This window comes from Triturus cristatus, chromosome 4_2, assembly GCF_964204655.1.
Source record: "Triturus cristatus chromosome 4_2, aTriCri1.1, whole genome shotgun sequence".
NCBI classification, from domain to species: domain Eukaryota; kingdom Metazoa; phylum Chordata; class Amphibia; order Caudata; family Salamandridae; genus Triturus; species Triturus cristatus.
In genome coordinates, this window is record NC_140586.1 from 839,826,877 (window position 1) to 839,849,727 (window position 22,851).

Here is a 22,851-nt window from a genome sequence, read left to right on the forward strand (position 1 = left end):
GGCGTAGCCGATACGTGACAAAATCAGCGCCCGTGTTACTGTTTCCTTCACTGCCCTGGGAAAAAGCAGGAGGAATTTCCAAAGGGATTTTAACAACCCAAAACAGGCAAGCTTTTTAATCTGGGCCGAAAAGGATAAATTCTCTTCGAACCAGACAGCCAGGTTCTTTACAGGTTGACCTGAAGACGATGGCAGGGGATAATCGGGTGGCCAGAGTGTTTCTTTAAACCGAGGAGGGAAATTCCCATAGAGGAGGATTTCCAATTTATCCTCATTACATTTGAGCTGAGCTCCTGAGAGCCAATGAAAGACAGCTGTCAGCCAATTTTTGACCTCCAAAGTAGAATACTCCAATTTGCCCCAATTAAAAAAGAGCTGGGTATCATCACTGTATGCCACAATCTTGGCTCCAAGATCCTCCGCCAACCAGACCAGAGGTTTGACGTAAACGTTAAAAAGGAGGGGGCTCAAGGAAGACCCCTGCGGCACTCCAGTGGTCACCAATTGGGGTGGTGATGCGAACGAAGGGAGCCAAACCTGCTGGATACGACCCTCCAGAAAGGATTTCAGCCAACCCCAGGCCATCCCTGAGGTACCGATTTCCTCCAAGCCGGCCAGAAGCACCAAATGGGGAACAGTATTGAACGCTGCCGAGAGGTCAAATAATAGCAGCCCTCCTGCCAGCGTCCAGACATTCCCGGATAGCTTCGGCGACTTCGACTAAAGCAGACTCCGTGCAATGCGAGGCTCTGAACCCAGATTGGGCAGGATGAAGTAGGGCCAAACTTTCAATATATTCGGTAAGTTGTTTATTAACAACTGAAGCCTGCAAGAGGCTGGAGTTGGGGGTGATTGAACCTGCTGAGAGACCCTGGGCCAGCCCAGTGGTCTAAGGGCCCAATGCATCAAACTAAAAACCGGTCACAAACGGGCAGATTCTCAGAATCTGCCCCTTTGCGACCGGTATTTTTGCATTTGGGATGCATCATCCCAAATGCAAAAAAACGGAAATTGCGATTGCATTTAAGGAATCGCAAATTGCAATTCCTTAAATGCAATGCTAGAAGCAATTTAAAATAGCGATTCGGCTATTAGGGGTCACAAATTACCGAAAAATAAAACCGAGTAGTAATTTGCAAAAACTTTGAAAAAGGCACTAAAGTTCATTTTTCAAAGTTACATGTTACACGCACACATGCCCTTGGGGCATGTGTGTGCGCAACATGGGTGCACATTACAATTTCAGGGGTGCAACCGGGTGTTCATTTGACACCCTTGCACCCTTGAAATTGCATGCGCAATTTGTGAGTACCTAATGGGTACTTGCAAATTGCGCATGCAATTCCTATTCATTCCTATAGGCCTGTAGACCCATAGGAATGAATGGAAAGCCATTCCTTAATTGCGAGTCACAATTTGCGAGTCGCAATTAAGGAATGTTTAGGAATCGCTATTTTTATAGCGATTCCTACATGCATAGGCTTTTGCGATTCCTTAATCGCAATTAAGGAATCGCAAAAGCCCTCCTTGATGCATGTGCTAGTTAGTTCCCAAGCCTCATTTCAAGGGGGCTAAACCAGAAATGAGGTTTTGTGTGGACTATAGAGGCCTCAATGCTGTCACTAAGACAGATGCACACCCTATCTCAAGAGCAGATGAACTTATTGACAAGCTGTGGGCAGCCATATTTCTCATTACTTTTGATATAACATCAGGGAACTTGCAGATTGGTCTGACCCCTGGAGCAAGAGAAAAGTCAGCATTCCCGACCCTAGATGAACATTACCAATTTACAGAAATGCCATTTGGACTAAAGAATGCTGTGCCACATTCCAAAGGTTGGTGAACAAGGTTCTTTCTCGGTCGGAAGCTTTTAGTGCACCATATATAGATGATATTGCGGTCTTTGGCACCACTTGGCAGGATCACCTGATCCATCTTGGAACGGTCCTTCAGGCTCTGAAGAGTGCAGGCCGTACTATCAAGGCAGAACTAATGGCAATTGGGTCACCCTGTGTCCCTCGGAACCTGGGTAATAGTGCTATAAACTACAAATGGCTGAGTCTGGTAGAACCGAACAATTTTGTTTATACCCAAAATATTTTCAAGAAGACAAAGACATATAGGGCCTCATGTAGGTAAATTACATTTACCACTTCATAAATACCGAATCATACCGAATCGGTATTTATGAAGTGGTAAATGCAATGTAGGTAAAAAGTCAGTAAATATTACCGATTCGGAAAAATTCGGTAATTACCGAATCGGTATTTACCGATTCGGTAATGAGGCATACCTTCCCATTGATTTCTCAATGGGATGGTATGCCTCATTACCGAATCGGTAAATAACGATTCGGTAATGGGGGGAGCACATTCAAGGGTGGCAGGGTGTCACATTGACACCCTGTTGCACCCCTGATTCCTGCATGTGTGCACATGTGGCACACATACATGCCCTGAGGGCATGTATGTCTGCCACATTGCACACTTAAACGTGCACAAAAATGCTTTTTTTCACCTATTCGTCATTTACCACCAACCTTTAGTTGGTGGTAAATAACGAATCCCCACGAAATCCCCACACCCACGACACACTCCCCCCTACATCTCATTTCATGATTCGGTATTTACCGAATCGGTAAAATTACCGATTCGGTAATTTTACCGATTCGGTAATTTTACCGATTCGGTAAATACCGAATCATGAAATGAGCCCCCTACATCTCAAAAGCCCAAATACCGGTCGGTAACGGTATATTTACCGAAAATCGGCCGTTACCGACCGGTATTGGGCTTCCTACATGAGGCCCATAGTAACTAAATTAAGCTGTGTTTTGCACACCAAAAATAAACAGAACTCTTCATCTGTTGTGTCAGAAATGACTATCTTTTTCATTTTTAATTTATTTTAGAAGTGAAATTATTAAATTTTTCAGAAAAAGCGGACGGTCAAACAAAAACAAATATAAATAGTGACTGATGTGAACTATACCACAGTAATATCAAATTCATAAAACAACACAAACATAAATACACAGGATCTCCGTCCCCTTTTGAATTTCAGCAATAACTGGCAAAGTCAATGAGTATATGGTTACAGAGATTTAGGCCACTACGTCGACGTTTCGACTCCGATGTCAGCGTGATTTAAGAGTCGTCAAGTAGGGTCTTCCTCAGGACAAGATAAAAGCTGGTGTCAGCCTCCAGTTTAGACCATGGGTCGACTCCTCCAATTATGGTATGGAGCATGGAAGTAAATCGTTGTCATGGTATGAAATCAAGAGGCAGGTCCGTGCCAGTACTCGCCCTCAAGTCGGGGCATTCTTTGGCTTGACTGGGCACTACAGGAGGTTTGTAAAGGGGTATGGTACCATTGTGGACCCCCTCACAGAATTAACCTCTAAGAAGATGCCAGAGAAGGGTACCTGGACAGTGGGTTGTCAAAAGGCTTTTGCCACTCTGAATGAAGCAATGTGCTCAGCACCCATTCTTAAATCTCCAGATTATTCTTAGCAGTTCGTAGTGCAGACTGATGCCTCTGAACATCGGATAGGAGCGGACCTATCCCAAACCAATGAGGATGGTCATGACCAGCCTGTTGCTTTCATTAGCAGGAGGTTACTCCCCAGAGAGCAGTGTTGCAGTGCAATTGAGAGGGAAGCCTTTGCTTTGGTCCCAGAAGATGTTGAGACCATACTTGTTTGGTACTCACTTCATTGTTCACACTGACCACAGGCCTCTCAGATGTCTGATGCAAATGAAGGGTGAAAACGCCATATTGTTGAGGTGGTCCATCTCCCTACAGGGAACGGACTTAATAGTGGACATAGACCCGGGACTGTCCATGCCAACAGATGGCGTTTCCAGGCTTTTCCACTTGGATGACGAGGACTTTCTTGGGAAAGGTTAGTCTCATTCTTTTTAGTTTGAGGACGGGGGTTATGTAGGAAAGTGCCCCTTTTGACATGGTCACATTTACTTTTTGACTGATAATCGATGCAATTTTGATAAAGTGCACTGGGTTCCTGCTATTCAGGTCTTCAGTGCCAGATCTCTTTCCCTAAAACTGTGCAATTGGCTATTGAGGTCTTCAGTGCCAGATCTCTTTCCCTAAAACTGTGATACAAGAAGCGGTCATATAGGGGGCATAGTGACCCCAAGTGTAAATAGGCCATTGGCTACCACTCTTCTAATGCCAACTTTAGAAGTCACCTTGTGCGGATAGTAGAATTCATGTATATTCTGGAACCTGCAATTCGACAGGCAGATCTTGTCCCACCTCCCACTCTGCTTGATAACTGAGTGCGGAGATCTCACACCACATTTCACTTCTGATTAGTAACCCTGTGGGTACATTTAATGACCTTGCACCTCTGCTCAAAATCTCATCAACAAGTCTCCTATGTTATAAATCTCTTACAGTCTGCCAATGATGGCGTTAAAACTTTGTGCCCTGCACGTGTCGCTGCTCACTGAACCCAACTACAGCATAGTGGGGATTTAAGTTTGACAGTTGCCGCAAGGATGAGATGTGAAGTGATGTCCTTAACTTCCCATTTACTGGATTAAATTACAACCTACCTTCATTCTAGAGTCTTAAGTGTCATTTGTGAGTGAAGGAGCGTAACATTTTACCCCTCAAAACAGCGAAGTAGCTTCCTGGATCGATGTTTTTCTACTTCTTGACTCTGCTCAGTACCTCAGCAGCTAGAATTCATGCCTCATTTAAACTCTATTTAGTTACTATGGATATGTCCAATACCTCCACTGTTCTGTAAGTCAGCAGACACATCTCACACTGCATCTGCTCAGTAACAAAGTAGATATGTCTCACACCAGATCTCTTATATAACTCAGCAGATATTTCATGCCACCTCTACCGCTCCTGCTCATTAACTGAAAAAGTTGACCTCTTGCTACCTCTGTGCTTTTCTCTTTGCAGTAGTCTTATCGGGGATGTCTGCGTCCTGGAAGACATGACGACTCACCTGCCAGTCATTGAGATCCGAATCTTGGAGTGTCGAGGTTGTACTTCAAAAAAAGACAATCACTTGTGGGGAAGTGTGTGCTGCCATACTGTGAATCCCAAATTGGAAGGGCTCTATTTGACCACTGGTGCCCTTCTGACACAATTATTATTATAGTTTTATGTTAATTCAGCTTCCTAAATGCATATTTCTGAGGCAAAAGTGGTGCACTATTTGCATATCAGCATTATTTGTCTGTATTTCTAAAAGAGAGGGATTTTACCTTTTGATGCATATAGGGTCTAAAGGCTGTGATAAGTAGGAGACCAAGACATTTGACAGAGGCATTCATGCCATATGCAAAGCCACCAAATGCTCAAAAGACCATACATCTATACATATGCCTACATACTTACATATTGATGTCGTAGAAGGAACGCTAGCCTCATGTCTCCATCGCCAGGCCTATGGCAACAACTTTGGGCTAACCTTTGTCTGTGTTGTTACATTATGGTTACAATTTGGTGAGGCTTGATGCTTTTTTTCATTCTTTTACCAAGTTTACTCCTGACATTGCTGCAGAATCTACCACTCTTGTAGTAAAGAACTGTTCGAGACATGTGAGCTGTAGATCACATGCTTTGCATACTCCTGCCATCTAGTGTTGGGTCCGGATGTTTGCAAGTTGTTCTTTTACGAAGAAGTATTTCCAGTCACGAGGTAGGGGACTGCTCCTTTCGGTGATTGTGCGCATAGGCATTGACTCCATTGTTAGATTGTTTTTTACTGCCATCGGGTTTGGACGTGTATTGCTGCGCTCTGCTTCAAAACCCTTTCTTCGGGTTCCCCTCGGTGCGCCATCTACTCTACCCACGTCTGTATTGTTTCAAATGCTTATCCCACTTCTCCGCGTATCGTATCAGTCAACGAAAAACTCTATTTTGATTGAACATCTTCGGGAAGGCCGTCAGGCCTAACTGCGTCGGTCCGCTTTGCAGTCGATGGAACAGACTCCATTCAGATTATGCCCTCGGTGCCACGCCAAGTATCCGTGCACCGACTCATACCAAGTGTGCAACATGTGCTTGTGTCCGATGCACAAAGAACTTCCAATCGAAGAAAACGCTCCGTGATCGTCTGGCTCGACATCGTAAAATGTAGAGTCAAAATGCCAAATATTTGCCGAACATCTTCGGCGAAGGATCTGAGCACAAATTCGACGCACAAGGGGCCTAGGAAGAACAAGAAGAACTTGCCTCCATTCCAGAAGCGCACTCCGAGATGGAATAAGACTTGTCACAAGGTCAACGTCCCGTGAGTAGCGAATGCCCCTTGACCCAAACTCCAGCTCAGTCGAAACAAAAGGCTTCGGTCCCACCCCTGTCTTTGGGCCATGGTCGGCACCGACTAGATGTTTCTGACGCCCGACCACCGTCTCTGCACCAAAACATGTCACTAAGCCTTCTGGCTCGGTATCGAGTCGGACAGAGTTTGGCGCCGAAACTTTCAGGCTCAAAGCCGAAAACCACTTCTGAGCCAAAATCATTGACACCAAAAACAAAGCCTCCTTCGGCACTGAAACCTTCTGCGCTGAAAAGTCATTCTATCCTGGCACTGAAATCCTCTGTGCCGAAACCTAAACCTGTTCCTCTGAAGCTGCAGGATCCGATTTTCGATGCTCCAACAACTAAATCGGATCCAAAACAAAAGGAACTTTATATAAATTCAGATAAAAGACGTGTTCTTACTAAATCACCTCAAACGCAAACCTGAGTCAGAGGACACCCTTTACCATATTCCTTTGAAGGGGAAGCATGTAGGTACTAACCACAACCCACCTCCACCTCTTTCCCCTACACCAACTTCTCCACCTTTGCACCATTTACTGATTACACCAACTAACTCTTCAACCACCACCACCTGAGGATGATGATGATGATGGAGATGGGGGGGACAATATTTTACCAATAGACCCCTGGAAGGATTATAAAACGGATTCACCTACAGGTAACGACCCAGATCTTTACTCTGCAAAGCCTTCCCCTCGTGACAACAATGTAGGATAGCTAGAATTACTTGCTAGAGCTGCAGAAAATCATGGAGTACGTTTGCTCAATGAATCTCTAAAGGAAGATTTCCTGTTTCAAACGCTCAGTAGCACACAAAGGGCGAGCTACACTCTACTTATGTTTAAAGGTATGATGAGACATGCCAATGATATCGTTAAAGATCCAGTGCGTGCTCGCATTCTCACCCCTAGAATTGATACAAAACATAAGCCTGCTCCCTCAGATCCAGTCTTTATTAAAGGACAGTTACCACTAGACTCCTTGGTGGGCTCTAATGCCCATAAACGGGTCAATTCACAGGCTACAGGCGATGCTCCCCCTCCAGACAGAGTCAAAACATTTAGACGCCTCCAGTAAACGAGTAGCCGCCCAAGCAGCAAATCATTGGTGCATTGCCAACACCCAGGCCCTGCTAGCAAGATATGATAGGGCACACTGGGACGAAATGGAGCAATTGCTATAACACCACCCAGATGAGCACAAAGCAAAAGTTCAGGATTTAGTCCAGGAAGGTAAGCTCCTATCCAATTCCTCAATTAGATGCGCTTTAGATGCTGCAGACACCGTAGCTAGGTAGGTCAACACTAGTCTGTTCTTAAGGAGACATGCATTTTTGAGGATTTCTGGTTTCAAACCCGAAGTACAACAGTTTATTTTAAATTCTCCTTTTGACAAGGAACATCTCTTCGGGCCTGAAGTAGATAAGTCATTAGAAAAAAATAAAAAAAGACACAGAAGTAGCCAAGTGTTTGTGAGCTCTGCCGTCTCCCTCTAATCGGGGCTCCTTTCATTGCTCCTTCTACTGTGTAGGGTCGAAAACCATGTCCTCAGACAATACTGCCGCCTCCTACAAATCAAACGCAAAGAGATGATGGAATGAGCGCTGAAACTTTTCAGACCCTCACCCCCAGTCACAGATCTGGGTTGATTCCATCATCATTCTTTACCTCACTTTGCCACCTGGGGGTGAGTGTCTGAAAAGTTACAGCGCTCCGTCCATCATCTCCTTGTGTTTGCTTTGTCCGCCCTAAGTTGGCAGGGTATGCCCAGATGTGGGTCCCTTGCTCACTTTGTCACTGAATTCAAGCTAGCCTGACTGATGAGGGGTGTTACCCCGAAACAGGTCCCAGGATGCTTGTTTCTGGTTCAGGGAAGACCTAGCTTGGCAGTTCGGGCTGGACGGTTTACATGAGGCACAGGGTCAAGACTGATTTTCATATAGCTGGGTCGGAACTGAGGTGGCTAAGTGAGCTAAAGAACAATGATGGATTCAACCCAGATCTGTGACTGGGGATGAGTGTCTGAAAAGTTTCAGCGCTCCTTCAATCATCTCCTTGTGCTTGCTTTGCCTCCTGCAAAGGCAACAATCAATCTTCCTCTAGAAGGGGCTTCTTTAGAGGATGATACAAAGGCAACAACAATAAAAGTCGAGGCAGGGGGTTCTACACCATGTAATTTCCCCTCTCCCAACAAGCAGTTACTTGCCCTGATCATTTAACACCTGTCTTGGGACGTCTTCTATGATTCCTCCCCATTTGGCAATCTATCACCACATACAAATGGGTTTTAGGAATTATTCAACATGGTTATTGCCTGGAGCTACCAACAATCCTCCAAACATTCCACCACGTTCTCACAAAATGTCACCAGAACATGTGCATCTACTTCAGCAAGAGGTCCAATCTCTCCTGTCCAAAGGAGCCATAGAACTTGTGCCATTACAACATCAAGGGACAGGCGTGTACTCCCTGTACTTTCTCATCCCCAAAAAGGACGGCTTCTTGAGACCTATTCTAGACCTCAGAGAACTAAACCTCTACATACTTCCAGAGCATTTCCACATGGTGACACTTCAACAAGTGCTCCCACTTCTACAGCAGTGCTATTTTATGTCTACTCTAGACTTAAAAGACGCATATTTCCACATTCCAATTCATCCCGCTCATCACAAATACCTCGGATTCATGATAGTGGGTCATCCTTACCAATTCAAAGTACTACCGTTTAGAGTCACCACTGGTCCCAGAGTATTTACCAAATGTCTGGCAGTAGTCGCAGCACATTTGAGAAGACAAAACAACCATGTCTTCCCACACCTGGACGACTGGCTCATCAAAGCCAGCACTTACCAAATGTGTCTCCAACACACTGAAACCTATTCACTTACTTCGCCAACTAGGGTTTACAGTAAATGCGTTCAAGTCTCATCTACAGCCTTCCATCACACAAGCGTATCTGCCAGCACACGATAGATGCACAGAAAGCTCTAGCCTCTCCCAATACAGGCAAGATTCACATTATTCAGTCCCTTCTCACTCAATTGCAGCCCAACTAATCATTACCAGCAAAAGTATTCATGCAACTGCTAGGGATGATGGTGTCTTGCATTATAATTGTTCCCACGCAAACTTCACATGCGTCCCCTTCAAGAATGCTTAGCAAGTCCGTGGAACCAGTCGCAGGGTCAGTTGACCGATCTAGTGCTGGTAGATGGCTGCACCCATCGCTCTCTGCAGTGGTGGAACCCACAAAATGTATCCAAAGGGTGGCCCTTACTCAACTCTGTTCCACAGACAGTGCTAACAGCAGACACATTGCTCACTGGTTAGGGCGCTCACCTACAAAGTCACACAATTCAAGGATTATAGAGTCTAAAGTGCAAGAGCCTCCATATAAATCACCTAAGCCTCTCAAACTCACCTAATAGGCGAAACTGTCCTAGTCCACACAGACAACATAACAGCTATGTACTGTATACAAAAACCGGGGGTGGGGGGGACACACACTCTCCAACTGTCACGCCTAGCTCAAGCCTTTTGGAAATGGTCCATACATCACTAAATGTATCTCCTAGCAGAACATCTTCCAGGAGTAAACCATCAAATTGCAGAACTTCTCAGCAGACATAGACAGCAAATCCACGGGTGGGAACTTCATCCCCAGATTCTTCTTCCCTACTTTCAGGAATGGGGATTTCCTCATATAGACCTGTTCACCACAGCTCAAAACGCAAAATGCCCAAGCTTCGCCTCCCGGTTCCCACCCCGCTCTCCAAAGGCAATGCCCTATGGATGAACTGGTCAGGGATATTTGCCTACGCTTTTCCGCCTCTCCCACTCATTCTGCTGGTGGTTCGTAAGCTCAGACAATCATCCCTCAAACTCATTCTCATAGCTCCCACATGGGCACGTCAACCTTGGTTCACCACCCTGCTAGAACTCTCAGCAGTTCCACACAAAAAGCTGCATATCAACTTAAGTCTCATCACTCTGAGCCATGGAGAAATCAGGCATCCAAATCCCAAGGAAGTCAACCAAGAGATTTGGCTCCTGAAGTCATAGAGTTTGGTTATTTACAATTACCTCCAGACTGTATGAATATCCTAAAGGAAGCTAGGAAACCTACTACTAGGGCATGTTATGCAGAAAAGTGGAAACGGTTTGTTATATACTATATCAATCCCCTTGATGCTTCAGTGCAAAACATCATTGGTTATCTCTTACACTTACAGCAATCTGGATTAGCCTACACATCCATTTGATTGCATTTAGTAGCAGTTGCTGCAAACTTACAAAACGGACAACACTTATCTCTGTTCAGAGTACCAGTGATTTAAAGCCTTTATGGAATTACTAAAAAGAGTAATACCACCAAGAGCTCCACCTGCACCAGTATGGAACTAAAACATAGTCCTTACAAGGCTAATGGGTCCACCTTTTGAACCAATGCACAAGTGTCGACTACAATTTCTCTCCTGAAAAGTTGCTTTTCTTATTGCAATCACTTCCTTAAGGAGAGTTGGTGAATTCCAAGCACTAACTATACAAAAGTCTTTCTTTCAACTTGACAAAGTGGTTCTTCGAACCAATCCCAAATTTCTTCCTAAAGGTTTCTCCTTTTCACATCAATCAATCAGTTCATTTACCCGTGTTCTTTCCTCAACCTGATTCTGTAGCAGAACGAACTCTACACACACTAGATGTTAGAAGAGCTCTACTATATTATGTGGAAAGGACAAAAGATTTTCAAAAGACAAAACTGCTTTTTTTTTTTTGCTTTTTCACCACCACACAAAGGCAGTCCCATATCTAAATCAAGCATTGCAAGATGGATCGTGAAGTGTATCCAAACATGTTATGTGAAAGCAAAGAACCTTGACAATACTCCCTGGAGCGCATTCCACCCGCAAAATAGGGGCTATTATGGCCTTCTTAGAGAATATTCCCCTAGCTGACATCTGTAAGGCAGCAACATGGTCTACACTGCACATATTCACCAAACACTATTGTGTAGATGTGTTAGCGAGGCAACAAGCTAACGTAGGCCAGATTGTACTTAAAAAACTTTTTCAAACAACTGCAACAGCTACAGGTTAGCCATCGCTATGAGAGTTTACTGCTGTATAGTCTATGCAAAGCATGTGATCTACAGCTCACTTGTCTTGAGCGGATAATGTTACTTACCCAAGAAGCATCTGTTCTTAGCATGTAGAGCGATAGATTCACATGTGCCCACCCGCCTCCCTGGGTACCTATACCTGTTGCAGTTTTCTTACTTTACATACATATGCATGGACATCTCTATTCTACCTTTACTAACTCCTTTCTCACCCTCTGCGGGAAAACAATCTAACAATGAAGTCGATGCCCATGCGCACTATCACCGAAAGGAGGAGTCACCTACCTCGTGACTGGAAAGACTACTTCGCAGAAAAACAACTTGCAAACATCTGGACCCAACACTAGATGGCAGGAGTATGCAAAGCATGTGAATCCACAGCTCTACATCCCAAGAAAAGATGTTTACAGGGTAAGTAACATTATCCTTCCTCTGTCAGTTTTCTGAGCCTCCCCAAATCCATTTCATGAAAATAAGTTCTGGCGTTGCTCCTCTATTTTAATCTGTTCGCCTGCTTTATTTCTATAGCCTTGGTGCTGTTATAACACATGTCCACAGTCCCTCTCAGACTACATTATAGATTTCTCTCGGTTAATTTCTGATGCTTGCCAGGCACTATCCTCAACTCTGTCCCATCCAGTTCATTTAGTGTTTTCTGATCCTGCTGGATTTTTGGCATTCCAAGCTTCGATAGTGCTCTGGGAGATGCCTCACCTGTGATTTTTGCAATTTAGGCACTCCGGGTCCACCTAAGTTGCTGATACCATGAGAGGGCGGTGAGTAGTTGTACTGACAGAGGGTCTGACTGGGACTTAGGACATTAGTTATGACAGAGCCAAGGCTGTAAAAATAAAGTGGGTTGACAGATTCCAGAACTTGTTCTCTTGAAATACGATTTAATGAGTGGAGTAAGTACCTTGTCTTTTTTGGCCTACTTCTTTCAGGCCTTAAATCTGCCAAATCTAAGCAATGGCCAGACAGTACAGCGGTTAAGTTTAAAGTATGACCTAGTTGATGTCTCAATTTGTTTTCTATTAAAAAAAAAAGTAGTTAAAATCCTTCTTCGAATTTTATTTTTTTTGGCTAAAGAGGCCATTCGTTATTTAGCCATCATAAATGGGTGGTGCTCCCGGTCCGCCAAACGCATGGTCCCCGCTCTATTTTGATTCTGGGAAGTGCTGGGTCTACACAGGCAAAGTTGCGCTGGTTCCACCAGTGTAAACATTTGACCTGACAGCTTGTCTGCCACTCATCCATCAGATTCAATTGACATTCAACCCACTCTGTTTAGGGTGGGGTGCCGATCACTGGGTTTCATTGTACTCGACAGCCATGCGAGGCTGGCAGGTCCAAGGCAGGAAAATCGTTTGGTGGTCCCCATGTAGAGAGAGGAGGCTTCCAACGCATATGTGCTGGTTTGTTTCTTGAAAACAAACAACTTTGCCAAGTGGGAGCATCAAACATGGCACTCATTCAGCAAAGCATTGGGGCCTTCAGTTGAGCCCCTGTTCTGGCCGCTCCATTGAACATGGGTATCTCTCCCTGCCTGGCTGGGATCTCTAAGGTTCGCAGGCTGTCCTCTGCTAGGGGACTGCAGGTCATAGCCTCCTCTGCCCTGGTGGTAAACCAAACTTTCAAATTAAATATTTCTGATGGATATTTCTACCTGCAGATTCCTCAACTTTGAATATCCCAGATGCAGACAGGATCAGGAAATCTTTGCAATAGCAGTCCAGGGCCAGTAAGTGGCTCTATCTCGAAACCAATCACAGGGAGGTCCCTGGAGCCATGAAGTGGCCACCTTGATCACAGATTCCTTTATACTGAGCATTTCAATGCAGATACATCTTCTCATTCACTTCATATTAGGAAATAAATTTAGTGCTATGCAGGTGATAACGTCACTCTCTTAGAAATCGAGGTTTGAGTTGAAAATGTGATGCTCAGATCCTCTCGACGATTGTCTGTGCTGCCACGGCTCAGGATATGATTCGTCAAGGTATGATCTTTGCTTTTGAATGAACTCTAAGGCAATAAAGGAATGAGAAGCCAAGCTCTTTATGGCTTTAGAGGGACGGCTGCAGAAACTGTTGTCACACTAGATCTCATTCTAGGGCCAGAACAAAATAGAGGTCCCTTCCAGCTCTTCTCCCTCATCTAAATCTTTAAGGGAACGTGGAGCATGCCACAAAAAGAAGAAGAAACACTGTTCTCCTGTGAGGATAGCCAAATCTAAAATTAAGACTTCCCTTAGGTCTTTGCCACAGTCCCAGTCTTCTTGTGAACTTCTGTTAGTTGAGCTGTCCCTGCAACTGGTATTGCCATCGCCACCGACTCTAATGCCAATGATTAAGCCTCCACTACCTCCTCCTTTCTCAATACTGATGCCGGCATACCCTGTATTTCTGACACCGGGAACAGATCCAGCATTCTTTCTCTGAACAATGCTGGAGATATTTCAAAAGGCAGCTGTTCTCTCTGGCGCGCCACCTGGCCACAAGGGTTCGTGTGGGTGGGACTCTCAACGCTAAATATTACATTGATGCTATGGGCTCCACTGGTGCAGACATGCATTATTCCAATGTCTGCTCCTTTCCATGCAGCTATTCTAGCACCGGCGCCAAATGCAATGCCAGGACCAGCACGGAGTTCTTCCACAGCATTTGCGCAGTTTATGCTAAATCTGATACTAACGTCAATTAAGCCACCTCCAAACACAGGAAAAAAAATGTAAGTTCAAGAAGGGCGACGCAAAGACATCTTGAAGAGGAGTAATGCAAAGAAGATGACACTCAATGTGTATTTGGAGCTAATTTACAACCTACTTCGGTCTAACTCATCAAAATCAGACCCCAGCACAGACCGAAGAGCCTCTTATGACCTTCCTTCAACTGGCTCCACAGACCTCACAGCTTTTCAGGAAGCCAGTAGGCTGGATAATTCTGAGGTAGATATAGATGTGGTGCCTGCTCCAGTTCTACAAGAAATGCCTTCTTTTTTTGTTTATTGCTAGAAAAAGGCTGCAGAGACCTGATAACCCCCTCTTCCCTCTGTAGAGCATCGTCCCAACATCTTGACATCTTCTACAAATGCCCACTGTATCAAATGAGCCCCGTCTTTCTTTTAACAAAGCCTTGATAAAGGCAGCAAGGAAACCCTAGCCATGTCCATTGACTACTCCAGCAGTTCACTGAGCAAATGCACATCGGGTTAGGCCACCTGCTACTGATCTGGCTTTTTCCCCTTCATTCTTCTCGTGAAAGCTTATTTATTCAAGCCTGATCCTCTACTAAATGAAACTGTAGTGTCTTTGCCACTCGCCCTTCAGACATGGAGTTAGTTCATTATACTTGAAGGAGCAGTCAAAGATTTTTTTACTCCCGAAGTTTAGGTCCAGGATCCCTTAAGGCAGCAAACCTAATTGCCTGCTACACGCATGCCCTATGGGATATGGCTGCTATGGTAGTTCACAGCCTACCTTGCCTTTTCAGACTTGGTTCTCGCATGGTTTTGGAAGTCCGTGATAAATGGCATGCGAAAGTATAATTAGACTTAGCTGAATCCATTGCTCTTGATATAGCTCTTCAGTTTGTTTGTGGAGGCATGCCTGACTCCATTCATTAGGCTTTTCCAGGGACGTCCAGAATGCTTTAATGGACCTTTCTTTTGATCGGGAGAGACTTTTAGGTCAAAAAGTGAACGCCATTTAAGATGGATTCAAAGAAGGTTGAGTTACAGCCATGTCCATAGGTCTCTTTTTTTTTTTTAGACAATGTTTATTTTTAGAGGATATTCTTACAGGAAGTTCCAATTTTCATCGACTTCCCAGGGCAGAGGAAAAGGTCACATAAAACATTTTAATTCCTCCTCGTTGGCACTAGCAGGTAAGCCACTGTAGTTTAACAATGAAGGGCCCTGATTGGACAGGGGTGAGATAGGTAACCTATCCACAGGCCTGTTGGGCCATTCCTTCAGACCAATGAGTCTTACAAATAGTGGAAAAGGGGGTTTAGCCTATCTTTCTAACCTCAGCCCCTCAACATCACTCCCGGACAGTCCCTTCAATCGAAGAGTTGGTGCCAGAGCAGGACAAAGGGCTGGGGTGCTACTCTTGGTACTTTGTGATTACCAAGAAGGACTGCAGGCTTAGTCCGATTGTTTTTCCTAGCCAGGGAAAAGTTCAAGATGCTGTTTCTGGCTCAAGTCCTTTTGCCTCTGAATGCAGAAGACTGGATGACGGTTCTTGACTTGCAAGGTGCCTTCATTCACATCCCAATCCTGCAGTCGCACGGGAATTGTCTGCAATTTGTTAGGGGGGGTCAACTCCGTTTCAGTTTGCAGTCCATGGCTTGGTGATGGTGGTGATGGCAGCTCCTCTCTGGAGGGCAGGAAGTGTGTTTCGATACCTCTACCACTGGCTCTTGAACACTGGTTCGCTACAGATGTTTTGCGCCACCTACAAAAGACATCATCTCTGTTGTTTGATTTGGAATTTTCAATCAGTCTCACTTGGAGTCCTTCTTGCCTTCTGCACATAGGAGCAGTACTGGATGACCCCTTACTGAGAGCGTTCCCTCCTCCACAGAACATGAATCTGATATTTTACCTGGGAGCTTGGATTTGAGTCTTGATGGTTCTGCAACTGCTCAGTCTATTGCCATCCTCCAGTCTCTTGGTCACTTATGCAGGCTGTCACATGAGTGCTCTCCAGTGGTGCCTCTAAAGGCAATCTTTTCAACACCAGGCAGTCTCCATTTTGATCTCCAGGAACACTACTGCGGATGTGGCTTTGTGGAAGACAGAAGACAACCTCTCGCATGAGGGATCGTTTTCTCCCCCTAGGGCAGTGGCCACAATGTTAACAGACTTATCTACCTATGGGTGGGGAGCACATCTTTTAGATCTCGAGATTTTAGTTCTTTGTTCTCCAGGGGAGCAGAGATTACACATCAGCCTGCTAGGGGTAAGTCAGCTAGTGCTCAAGGTTTTCTTTTCATCCCATTGCAGTCAGTCCAGATCCTGACTGCCATTAGAACCACGAGTGGTACGCCAACAATCAGGGAGGAGTTTGAGAAACCTTTCTTGAAGCACAAACTCTGGTGAAAGATTTATTATTATTTTTTTAAAAATTTATTTTCAAGGGTTTTTTTATGTGACGTACATTACAAAACAAAGCATGTCAATACGTACTCCGAGCTAACATAGCAGATATCAGCAGTGCGGTGCATATAGTCATTGAGAAAGTCCATCAATATGCATACTATGGAACAACACAGTAAGATCTGGAGAGATTCAATCGTACACCTTATTTTAAAACAGAAGTAGTTAGCAGTCGCGTTCAACATGTCATATGGCCCGAAACAGACAATGGTGACAAAACATATGCAAGGCAATGGACGCCTGAGGACAGAACGCACCTCTCTTATCGATTGTCTACTTAACGGAGAGGCCAAGCGGTAGAATGACCAGCTAATAAGCCTAACGATCTATATCGGAGGCAGGGTTGTGGAGGTGACAGGCAAGCCCGTACCTATTCGCTGACCATGGGTGGGATTGTAATGGATGAAGTATCACAGGATTGAGTTCCCCACCGGATGTGTGATCAAGTAACCCTTGAGAGGGCCCCCAATGTCTGCAGGACGTGATGAACTAGGGATTAATTCTGCATAATGAGTAATTTGTTCCTGGCAGTACACCAAGTCCATCAGCCAGACTTTGAACTTAGGTGCCCGCCTCCTACCCATCGACACGCTACTCTTCTCTTAGCCAACAGGCACAGGGAAATGTATTTACGTTGCACTTTAGGGACATGTTTGGTGTATCTCAATAAAGCGAGAAGTGGGGTTTTCGTTGTAGTTAGTGTGGTCATCTGCTCCAAGGCATCCAGAACTTGCCCCCAGTACTCAAGTACCCCCGGGCAGTCCCAAGCCAGATGTAAAAAATCTGCATCTGGGCAGCCGCATTTATCGCAGCAATCAGAGTCCCTGAGCTTGTATTTGTGCATTCTAGCAGGAGTATAGTACCTGCGTTGTAGAAATTTAAAGTGAGTAATTCGCAGCCTGCTACTAGCGGAGATTTGCTCCGCCTGCAAACAGCAATAACCCCATTGGTCATCGGATAGCTCAATACCAAGTTCAGAATCCCATTGTGCGCGCGCAGGACATGGAGTCCTCCGACATTGTGTGTATGTGGTATGATATATCATAGAAACAAGACGCCTTGGGGAAGGTGCACTAAATAGCACATGGAGCGGGAAAAGGCATGGAGGTTCCTGCGGGAAATCTGGGGTAATGGAGTGCAGACCTTGCCTAAGGCGGATGTATAAGAAAGTGTCTAGCGGGGTAGGCTGAAGTGTTTGGAAGAAGGTGTCCGCAGTACGAAATCTGCCCTCCTGATGTAAGTCCCCCATGTATTAATGTGGACACGATCCAGGAGCCGACGAAAAGCTAGTTCCTTCAACAGCGGCAGTTTAGGGTGGTATACGAGGGGAAGCCGTGGTGAGTATAACAAGGGAATTTGCATGATGGCCTTTATACGATTCCGCGCCACAATCGAGCATGTGAGCGTGGTAGGTTCCTTTTCACGTGTTTGTATGTCGGTGTGAAGCGCACCTGCAATGGGTATGGGATCAGCCAGCCAGTGTTCCGCCGCTACTTGCGGCATGTATCGGGGAGGGTATATCCAAAAATAAACATAGTGAGAATGCTCTAGCTTACTCGTGCCTGCTTACTCTTCCCCCCCCCCCCCCCTCCCCCCCCCACACACTAGCCGGATCATTTCAAACCGTAGCACTTGAAAAAAATACCTACCAGGGTGGAAAGGAATATTGAGGAAGAGGTAAAGGAGCCGCGGTAGGATAACCATTTTGATTAGTGACACTCGCCCCACCAGCGATAGCGGTAGAGCGTTCCAACGTGTAACACATTCTTTTATCCGTTCAATGGATGTACCGTAATTTAATCGCATCAGTTCCTCCCGGTCTCGGGAGAGATAAATACCCAAATATTTTAGATCGGAGTCACACCATTCTAAGCGGATATCTAAGGGAAATTTAGATGTCGGGGAGGTCAGCGGGAAGAGACTGGATTTCTGCCAATTGATATTTTTCCAGGAAAGGCGCCCGAAGCGTATGAATTCACGTAAAATGGGGTTTAGATTCTCCTGAGGGTGTCTAACATACAAAGTGATATTGTCAGCATAGAGCGACACTAAAATCTGACGCATATTGTACCGGAGTGCCCTGTGTTGGTGATGTTGGCGGAGTTTTGCTGCCAAAGGCTCCACCGCAAGGGCGAAGAGTAAAGGCGATAGCAGGCAGCCTTGTCTCGTCCCCCTGGAAATCTCAGGCAGGAGATGTGTGCCCATTTATGAGAACCGTGGCCATCGGCCGGTGGTATAGGAGCTGTGTCCAGGATAAAAAAGGAGGGGGGAAAACCATGCTGCGCATAACAGTGAATATGTAATCCGATTTGACCGAGTCGAAAGCCTTAGTGGCGTCGAAGTACCACAGCCAAGGGGAGTTCTGGTGCTACGTTGTGAAGAATCGTGAAAAGAGTTATTAAGTTATGGGTAGTGGCTCGTCCGGGTATAAAGCCCGATTGATCTGGAAGGACTAGCTTTCCCATGAGTAATCTGAGCCTATTGGCGATGAGCTTAGTGAGAATCTTGGTATCGCAGTTAATCAAAGAAAACGGACGATATGAGTCACTGCTGATCGGGGATTTACCCGGTTTGAGCAGAGACGTCACCAAGGCAACCCTCATCGAGAGTGGAAGCATTTTAGATTCAAAAGCATCCTCATATACTTTGCGCAATATTGGGGCCATCAGATCTATATACGTTTTGTAAAATTCAATGGGTATGCCATCCATTCCCGCTGCTTTCACCTATAGTGTATGCATTATTGCCTCCTGGGCCTAGCTCGAAGGGGGCACATAAAAATTTGCGTTGCGAATCTCCTAGCCAGCCTAAGGCTACATCACTGATATACTCTCCCCAATCGAGTGAGTCGGCTCTGTTGGATGTGTAAAGCGAGGAGTAGTGCTCGGTGAAGATATTAAGAATGTCTGCCGTGTCACGATGGAGTGACCCATCAGGCCCCTGAATTTCTATAATATAGCCAGAGAAACGTGGCTTACGTATCGTTTCCGCCAGCGCCTTCCCAGGACGCTTGCCTTCCCCATACCTCCTGGCCACCCAGTACTTTCCCTTGAATTTAACGTCGCGCCCGGCCGTATCTGTGTATTCAGTTAGTGTATCACAGAACTTGCACAGCAGGGTACCAGTGGGTTTAGTGGAAAGCTGCGACTCCAATGCCTGCATCTCTGACTCCAGCCTACTCGGCGTGTTCTGCAAGTCTCGCAGTTCCCCTGCACTCTTGGATATACAAAGGCCACGAACAGTAACCTTGAAGGCTTCCCATATAGTTCCTTCGTCTTCCACAGAATCCTTGTTCCTGCTAATAAAATCCCTAATCTCATCCTCCAATTCCCGCTGAAAGACCGGATCCAAAAGGGCAGTGGGCTGCAACCTCCGATCTATAGCGCGGAGTAAAATACCCTGTCGGGCTCAGAGTGAGCAAGACTGGGGAGTGATCCGAGTACGTGCGTGCAAGGTGTGTGACATTGACTATGGCAGGCACGAGCCCCCGAGAAAGCAGCAGATAGTCCAAGCGAGCCCAGGAGGTGGCCTGGGTATTGAAATGTGTACCCTCGCGTGTAAGCTGGTGTGCATGTCTCCAGGCATCCGTTAGGGAGCACGACGCCAGTATACCCTGCAGAGTCGCGCTGGACTTTGTGTAATGATGTGGGCTAGGGTTAGATCGATCTATGGAAGGGTCATGAACTGTGTTAAAATTCCCTCCCCGTATTACGTGGGTGGAACCGATTTGCAAGATCCTGCCCCACAGGGTCGAAAGGAATTCTGGAGTGTCCGTGTTGGGGCCATAACAGCATGCCAGGGTCACAGAGCCAGTCCCCAAACACCCCCATGCAAGACAATACCTCCTGTCAGGGTCACTGAGCGCTCCTATCAATGCAAAGGGCGCGCGTTTTTTAATAATAATAGCTGTAACCCTGGCATATGAGGAATAGGATGAGAAAATTCCATGATCAGCCCACTTCTGTGCAAAATTGTTAGTGTGTTGAGGATTACTATGAGTTTCCTGGAGGAACTCTATATTAACTTGGTGCCTGTCTAAATAGGCTAAAATTTGCACCTTTTCCGAGGGTCACGCAACCCTCTAACGTTCCAAGTGATGACGTTCACTTTCCCAGGGGGGGTTGCGCGTGACATTTGTTCAGGGAGGGTGTAACAATGGGCATAAAGGACGCACATAAAAAAAAGGAGCAACATGAGTACTGATCCATGGACTGAGAGATCCCGCTTTGCTACAGACATGCTGAACCTCGAACAATCTTCCCGTACCCCTACCCCCCCCACCCCCACTGAAGCAACCCCAGTTTGCCGGAGTTAAACACACGCCCTCCCACCCCTGCCCTGAACAGTAACATCTGCTTTGTGAGAAACATGCTTAAAATGAAACATTCCCCCCGTGTCCCCGCCCCCACCCACTGAAGCAGCCCCAACTTGCCAGAAATGATTGCCCATCCTCCCTCCCCTGTCCCCAATAAAAACAACATAAACCAAACATGCACTGCAAGTATTATGCAGTGAACGACAGCAGGGGAATACCCATTGGGGGACAACCCTAGGTGACTGCACAGGTGCACCTCGCCCTTAGAGTCCATTTCTGATGGTACAACTGGGCTCTGGGGGGCAGAGGGTGCCTGGTGCGTAGTAGGAATAGCTCAGAATGGCCAACCAGCTGAGCAGGTTATATGACCCGTGAAGTAGACCCAGCTGTCTGGCGGCAGTCGCATCCCATTCCGAATCTGAGTTATCAGTTATTATCGAAATATTGTTCATTGGGAGTCATCTTCCGCTCCCGTCGAGGAGGATTGTTGCGACGCTGCTAACGTTCCATTGTTGCGATTTGCGCGCTTCACATGTTTTAGGAACTCTTCCACTTACTGTGGCTTGGTGAAAAAAACGTTGTTTGCCTTGATGAGTGAGTCTGAGGCGTGCAGGGTATAATAGCGCATAATCAATATGGGCCTGTCGCAACTTGTTTTTAACAGCTGTGAATTTTCGCCTCCTGAACTGTAGGGGTAAAATCCGGATAAATGGAGAATGAATTGCCATCATAGGATAGTTGTTGTTTGCCCCTAGCGACACGTAGTGCAACGTCCCGGTCCCTATAGTTCAAATGTCTCGCTATTATGGGACATGGTGTGCTGTCCGGTGGCGGGCGCGGCCCTAGGGTTCGGTGGGCGCGGCCCTAGGGTTTGGTGGACACGCTTTATTATAAACTGATTGGAGAAAGACTCCGCTCCAATTGAGGACAGCAGCAGTTTTCTATTCTATTCTATTCTATAGTTTTGGTAGAGCGCAACAGCTGCCCCAGCAATGAGGCGTCCCGGCGCTAGAAACCCAGATCCTAGTCTGAGAGGACGGCAGGACAAGGGGGGTTACAGGCAAGGCAATAGAAACGTTTTCACAGCTTTCCGGAATGCTGGTAGGCTGTCTATAGAACGGATATGTTGTGGCAGGTCATTCCACATCTTGGCTCCGAGGAACCTAAAGGAGCGGCCGCCCATGCGGCTGAGTTTTATTCGAGGAACGCAAAGAAGATTTTGGTTGGAGGATCTAAGGATCCGTGCCGGGGCGTAGGGAGTGAGGAGGGGTTGAAGCAAGGGAGGGGTGTTGAGTCTGAGAATTTTGAAGGACATAACAAGGGTCTTGAATTTGATTCTAGAATCAACGGGTAGCCAGTGTAATCTTTTGATGGTCGCTCTGGCTGAGCATCTGCGGGGGAGGCCGACCAGAGTTCTAGCCGCGGAGTTCTGCACACGTTGGAGACGTGGTATCTCACATTTGTTGGCACCAAGAAGGAGTACATTGGCGTAGTCTAGTCGCGAGAGGATGGTGGCTTGAATAATTAGTTGTCGGGTTTTGGCGTTGAAAAAGCCTAGTATATGGCTGAGGCTTCTCAGTAGGCCAATGCAGGTGCCGGCCACTTTCTTGGAGTGAGTCGTCCATCCAGACGCCCAGGTTTTTCACTAGTTTTTTTGGGGGGGGGATGGTGCCCAGGGAAGACGGCCACCAGTGTTCATTCCAAAGGTTGGTGTTATTTCCCAGGAGAAGAACCTCTGTCTTTCCGCCGTTAAGCTGGAGACAGTTCATTGTCATCCACTGGGCGACTGCAGAAAGTCAGTTTTTGAAATTAGAGGAAAGGTTGGAAGGACCTTCTGAGAGAGCGATGGCCAGCTGTGTATCATCGGCGTATGATACTATTGTCAATCCCCATTCTTTGGCCACTGCCGCCAAAGGCTGGACGTAGAGATTAAAAAGGGA

General features: G+C 46.1%; 1 protein-coding gene across 1 annotated transcript in view; it reads left to right on the forward strand.

The window, feature by feature from the left end:
• The window catches only part of LOC146835223 (E3 ubiquitin-protein ligase HECTD3-like), a 387,450-nt gene that overhangs the window by 127,178 nt on the left and 237,421 nt on the right, over positions 1 to 22,851 (forward strand). Inside the window, exon 7 of the mRNA XM_085602812.1 lies at positions 4,945 to 5,027. Within this exon, the coding sequence (XP_085458938.1) occupies positions 4,945 to 5,027 (83 nt within the window). The remainder of the gene's footprint in view (positions 1 to 4,944; positions 5,028 to 22,851) is intronic.